This window comes from Akebia trifoliata, chromosome 8, assembly GCF_017979445.1.
Source record: "Akebia trifoliata isolate Shusen 1 chromosome 8, ASM1797944v1, whole genome shotgun sequence".
Taxonomy (NCBI): domain Eukaryota; kingdom Viridiplantae; phylum Streptophyta; class Magnoliopsida; order Ranunculales; family Lardizabalaceae; genus Akebia; species Akebia trifoliata.
The window spans coordinates 1,413,629-1,420,384 of record NC_141382.1 but is presented as its reverse complement, the minus strand read 5'-3'; the positions used below and the strand labels follow the sequence as shown (position 1 = coordinate 1,420,384).

The 6,756-nt window shown below is 38.5% G+C and overlaps 1 protein-coding gene across 1 annotated transcript; it reads right to left on the bottom strand.

Annotated features, from left to right (window-relative positions):
• Nucleotides 1-219: 219 nt before the first annotated feature.
• LOC147395331 (cell division cycle protein 48 homolog) lies at nucleotides 220-6,101 on the bottom strand. Its single transcript, XM_086449912.1, has 9 exons — nucleotides 5,939-6,101; nucleotides 5,650-5,815; nucleotides 4,498-4,726; nucleotides 2,639-3,405; nucleotides 2,303-2,524; nucleotides 2,113-2,184; nucleotides 1,738-2,019; nucleotides 1,273-1,632; nucleotides 220-776 (listed from the first exon to the last, which is right to left on the bottom strand). Exons 1-9 carry the CDS (start codon nucleotides 5,965-5,967, stop codon nucleotides 486-488), a joined length of 2,418 nt encoding a protein of 805 aa, XP_086306038.1. The 5' UTR covers nucleotides 5,968-6,101; the 3' UTR covers nucleotides 220-485.
• Nucleotides 6,102-6,756: the final 655 nt, after the last annotated feature.

Genomic DNA, 6,756 nt, shown 5'->3' with positions numbered 1-6,756 from the left:
CGAGCCTATCGCTAAATGTTGTCATGCTCTGATTCTCCCACCATGTTGATTAACCAAAATCTCGAGCTCCCTCGATAAGGGGTAATTAATTGTAGAGTCATTTAAGCAGGACCTGAATAAACCATGTACTAAATGGGGATCTGAGGTGTCAATTAAGACACGATGATAAGTGGGTCTCCAGACCAGAATGCATAATACAAAATTTAATTTAACCAAGTAAATCCACCAAGAGTGAGAATTTTCATTTTTAAACCTGGCAAAACCATTCTGTTCATCTAGTTGAGAGTGAGCAAATTAACCCCTTCACTCAAGTTCTTGCAAAATAAACAATTAATCAAGTCTAGAGCAATTCTGACATTACCCACCACCACCCCAAACCCAAAGTTTAGGCTAAATCCACCTCTCCTCCATTGTAGCTTTACCACCACCCATATATAAATGTCAACATAGAACAAAAGAGAAAACCATAATATAGAAAATGAGATCTAACTGTACAGGTCATCTTCATCGGCGGCACCACCAGCAGATGCTGCAAATGGATCGGAAGCAGTGGCCGGAGCAGCATCCGAGAACCGAAACTCACTTCCAAAGCCCCTTGATTGCTGCAATGTCTGAGCAAATGCCTGGTACTTGCGAATGTCAGCATCACTCACACTCCTACGGGCATACTTCATGGACTCCTCAAAATGTGCCGCCTTGATCTCTGGCACTTCATCCTCAACGTCCTCTTCCATTGCCTCAGGATTCTCACTCCTCCTCTTCTCCCTTTCTATATCCTGCATCACCAGAACCCATATAAGTTCAAACGTGCAACCCCGGATGCACATACAAGTTTGTGGATATAGTTTTGATCTCTCTCTCTCTCTAAAAAGTTCATGGATACAGTTTAGAGCAAATTAACCAAGTCCAAATTTGGCCATTATTAGAGGGGGGTCAGTTTGGTTTAACTCAGATAAATCCAGAAAAGGTTCGGGGGTTATGCTTTTTGGTTTCTTCCCAAAAAACCATCAACTTCAACCTCCCTAAAAACCCTTTTTTCTCAAGATTTGAGGTTGAAGAAGATAGATTCTCGAGGTTGAAGGGTTGGGTTGGGGAATGTGTGTGGAGGGGGGAAAAGAGGGGGAATACCACAAGCCTCAAGCCATTAAAGTTAGCTAACCCAAGGTCATAATTCCATAAAGATATGCATGAGGATTAATGTACTGGCGTTTAAGCCAGATCAGAAATAAAATGGGTAATTCAGTATATAAGATAAAGATTGCAAAGGCTTACTTTCTCGATGTTCTCTCTAATGGCATACTTGCATGCACGCTGGCATATCTCTGTAATATCAGCTCCACTAAACCCTTGAGTATACTTAGCAAGGGCTCCCAGGTCAACATCTTTTGAAACAGGTGATTTCCTGAGGCAGGCCTTGAAGATTTGATGGCGAGAGCTCTCATCTGGTAGAGGGATGTATATCAACTGATCAAGACGGCCTGGCCTCAGCAATGCGGGATCAATTATATCTGGCCTGTTGGTGGCACCAATTATGAAAACTGTCTTCTTTGCAGACATTCCATCCATTTCAGTTAGAAGTTGGTTCAGAACCCGATCAGCAGCACCACCAGCATCTCCACTACTGCTTCCCCTCTGTCAGAAATATAATTAAGTAATATACAGGTTAGATCGACAGGCTAAAACAGGGAAAACCCCATTTAGGTTATTCATCAAGGGCCAAAAAAAAAAACACCAAACCTGTGTAGCAATGGAGTCGAGTTCATCAAAGAAGAGGACACATGGTGCAGACTGGCGGGCCTTGTCAAAAATTTCACGTACATTCGCCTCACTCTCTCCAAACCACATAGTGAGCAACTCAGGACCCTTGATACTGATGAAGTTCGCTTGGCATTCATTCGCAATTGCCTTAGCCAGTAAAGTTTTTCCACAACCAGGGGGGCCATAGAAAAGAACTCCTTTTGAAGGTGACATACCAAACTTCTCAAACTTTTCGGGATGCTCAACTGGATATTGGACAGTCTGCATAACAGGAGTTATTAAACCAAAATTAAATTACATTCTGTAGAAGTACAAAAATAAATTATCTACAACCCATTCCCACACTGGCATTACCTCCTGAAGCTCTCTCTTGACAGTTTCAAGCCCCCCAATGTCGCTCCAGCTGACATTGGGCACTTCAACAACCTGTGAGCATCAAAATTCTAGGTGTCAGACTAACACTAAAAAAAGATGTGCATATCATATCAAAGGAGGTCATGTATTTCAAGATCTGTGAAAATAGTAGATCTCTCTGAAAACTCACTGTTTCACGCAAAGCAGAGGGGTTGCTTGTCCCAAGAGCTGTCTTGAAGTGCTCATCTGTCACGGCCATGGAGTTAAGTATCTCGGCATCTATGGTCTCGTCTTCCAGGTCAATCACATCCATCTTCTCTCTGATGCACTGAAGTGCAGCTTCAGTGCACAAAGCCGCAAGATCAGCACCTACATATCCATGAGTATCCTTTGCAATCCTTTCTAAATCAACCTGTACATCACGCAAACCCCATAACAGTAAATTAGTTATAACAGTTGCACAAAACAAACGAAGGAAGAAAGATTAAAGAGGGGAGGAGGGGGGGAACAAGTGTTTTTTTTTTACATCATCAGAGAGCTTCATGTTCTTCGTATGGATGCGAAGAACCTCAAGCCGTCCAACTTCATCTGGAACACCAATGTCAATTTCCCTATCAAACCTCCCAAATCTTCTCAGGGCTGGATCAATGCTGTTAGGCCTATTCGTAGCCCCAATAACTATAACATGGGCACGGGATTTTAATCCATCCATAAGTGTCAACAACTGGGAAACAATACGCCTCTCGACTTCTCCATTTGTCTTCTCTCGTTTTGGAGCAATGGAATCTATCTCATCAATGAAAATTATCGATGGTGCATTCTTCTCAGCTTCCTCAAACGCCTTCCTGAGATTACTCTCACTCTCCCCAGCCAGCTTGGACATAATTTCTGGCCCATTGATACAAAAGAAGAAGGCACCAGTCTCATTTGCAACCGCTCTGGCTATCAATGTCTTTCCAGAACCTGGAGGTCCATAAAGTAAAATCCCCTTTGGTGGTTTAACACCAATTGATTTAAAAAGCTGGGGATGCCTAAGTGGGAGTTCCACTAACTCTCTAATCTGTGCCATCTGCTTTCTCACACCACCAACATCGTCATATCCAACTTCATCCAATCTATCTTCATCCTCCCTTCTCACTGGCTCCCCTTCACAAAATATCTCAGTATCCGGAGCAACTACACAGTACTCCACTGGGTCAGTCTCAATGACCTTAAACTCTACACTTCTCATCCCACCTCTCACAAGGAAGAGATCACCTTTCCTTACCGGACGATATGCCTCCAAGAAATAAGCTGCAAATATTTACAGAGGGGGAAATCATGCTCTGTAGTGTTAAAAAAATTATTGAAGGAAAATACATTTAGAAAGTCATTTCTTGTGACAGGATCTTAATTCACAAAAACTCGGAATATACAACATCATTGATGACGACATCGTATCCTTGCAACATTGCCTTACACAACTATTCTGGTGCAAAATTCACAAAGTACGTATAAGAAACTAACTAAAAACAGAAAAATGGCACATTCAAAGCAGCTGCAAGCCTGACACAATTAAAATCAGAAATTGCATATTTAATGATGTTAGGAACGAGCTATTCCAACAGACTAATCCCCGCAAAACTTTGATTAAGCCAAAAAGAAATAGAAATGCCTGTGGCACAGGTAAGATACAATGAACAATGGAAACACCAACTCCCCTCACAAGCAGAAAATTTGCTACCACCAAATATGAAGGCTTTAGGTCCATATCCACATCATCAACAACTAAGTATTAGGAGATCTAGGCAAAAGACCCAAAATCAAAGGCTACAAACACTACCAATATCTAACAGAAGAATATCTCAGAAAAAATAAGGAGCTTAGCACTGCAGAAAAAATGGTAACTCAAATTCCAGTGCTGAGATATTCTGCAGTACTAAGCTCCTTTTGTCTGAAAATACTCATACATTCATAAGAACAAGGCTTACCACACTGGAGAAGGATTTCAAAACAAATGGCAGCATGGCGACAAAATTCAAATATGATAAAGCATTCAGATAACAGTAAGAAAACATTTTGGCCATGATTTCTCCCAAAAAAAACAAAAACACCACTGTATACCTAATGTACATGTATGATTGCACACCAACATATCAATATACTCAAGTATTACATATAAATACAAACCCTAAACAAAGAGATCATGCTGAAACACATTCCTACTGAGGCAGATGTTAAAGAAAAAGGCCTCCCTTTTTTTTAATCCACAGACCTTGAAACCTCCCCAATAAAACACAACATTAAAAGAAAAATAGGAATTAATTACAATTTCCATCAAAATGCAAAAAATATAACCAGGAAAAAATTTTAAGTGTGCGAGTGCAGATAGGTAAGGAATCTCACGTTTCAAATATGCATCAAACAGATTCCCAGTAACACCCTCGATGGTATCGTCCACAGGCAGTATGTGCACACGCTTGCCATATTTGACATCAGGGCACTGATGCACAGATACAACATCTCCTAACCTAACCCTGAGATTTGATCGAACAACCTTATTCATCCTGATTTTTGGCTCGTCACAAGTGTCATCAGCAAGAGCAATGCAGATTGTGTCCTTCCTTTTCTTGCCCTGAAACCCACATGGAACAACCAAAAAAAAAAAGGCATCACTATAGCTTATAAAACCCAAGAACTCTCATCAGCTTCAGATAATTTATGTTTTCAGGATTTTCGATTAACAAAACCCTTAAGAACCAACACACACATGTTTGTTACAAACAACCAAGAATAGACTACTAAAACTTTAATTTTAATGAGACCAGCAATAAAACAATCCCCAAAAGAATAATCTCTCTTGTACATACTACATAGTAACCAAGTGTGGATTCAGAAATTGTTTGAAAGGGTATCAGTTTGGTTTAATTCAGATAAATCTGGGAAAGTTTCAGAGAAAAATCAGGGACATTTCTGGGATTATACAAATTATGTTTATGGGTTTCTTCCCGAGAAGCCATCATTAAAACCCCACATTGTTCTTGAGATTTGAGGGTTGAAGAAGATGGCATCTTGAGGTTGAAGGGTAGCGTGGGGCTACTAATAGGCACATCATCTACTAATTCATCAAGTAGCTGATTTAATCAGCTTGTCCCCTATTTTCCAAAAGTTTCAGAGGATTTTGTGACAGTGCTCTCGTAAACCCTTCTACAATCTCAAGGAACGCCTTCGTAATTCAAAGATTTAAAACAAACAAAAGCATTACCAGAACAATTAAATTCCCAGAGATTCTAAAACATGTACAACCACGCCTTGTAATCCCTAGATCTTAAGCATCCAAAACAATTCCAGAGAAGAATCTACGATAACATCTAACCCTAATAAACAACTACTCATCCAACTAAGCCCAAAACTCTACATAATCCCAAGAAACCCTAGTATCAGGAACCCTAAAACCAAAGACCTATCCGAAACCTAACCACCCAAAATCTTAAAAAAACATAACTTCGAAGAATTCAGGTAAAAAACCCATATATAAAAAATAAAAATAAAAAGTACCTTGATCAGGATCGTATCACCGCGAAAAAGCTGCAGCTTCTCCATTGTTTCGGGATGCATCGCCACCACTGAATTATCATCGTTGATCGCCTCATCAACAACAAGACGATTTGCAGCCTTCTTACGTTCGAGTATCGCAGTACTGAAATCTCTCTTCGTTCCCTTCCTGTAATTCAGATAATCCACCATTAATTAAAAACATCAAAATTGCACTACAAATTAGGGAAGAAAATACTACGAATCGACCATGAAAATAAGTAATATTTGGATCAAAGAGAAAGAATCTTACGAGTCCGAGGATTCTGCTTGGTCGCCCATCTTCGATTGAAAGAAAACAGGAGAGAGAACGATGGAAAAAAGTTGAGAGAAGTTGCAGATCGAAATCGAGAGAAGTTGTAGATCGAATCACCTAAGATTGGATCGGTATTTAAAGTAGCCCACGTTGTTTCTTGTGTGAAAAGAAAGGTTTTTTTTTTTTTTTTTTAATAAGCCTAAAAGATGCGTATATCGATTGAACTCTACTAATTCTCGTTAGTTTTAAAGTAATTTCTATTTTCTAGTTCTAAGTTGGTTTAGACTTTAGGAATGTCAATGGGTCGATTCAGGTTGGATTCCAAAGAAAATTAAAATTATAACCATTATAATTTTTCGATTTCGGATCTAAAATAAGTGAAATCGGATTCCAAACCACCAAAAATCACATATACAAGTGGGTTTCAATTTTCAAGAATCAAATGAATTTTTTTTTAATTATTATTTATAAAAAAAATTCCTTCGAACAAAATAACATATTATCTACAAAATAGCAATTTAATAATAATTTATTCTATTAAAAATATGATTTAATGACATTTTTTCAAAAATTAAAATTCATCTTCTATACAAGTAATAAACTTTAAGAAGAGATGACCCATTTTAAGTTTCAATATCTAGTTCATAGGAAAATTTGAAAAACTTTATATAATATATGTTAATTTTAAAATATGGGAAAATCTTAAATCATGCTTAATGTAAAAATAAATCGATTATGGATACTTATCAGATGAAACCTATTGGTTATGATTCCTATCGGTTTGGTTCTATATTAGACCTGAGTCTAATCTATTC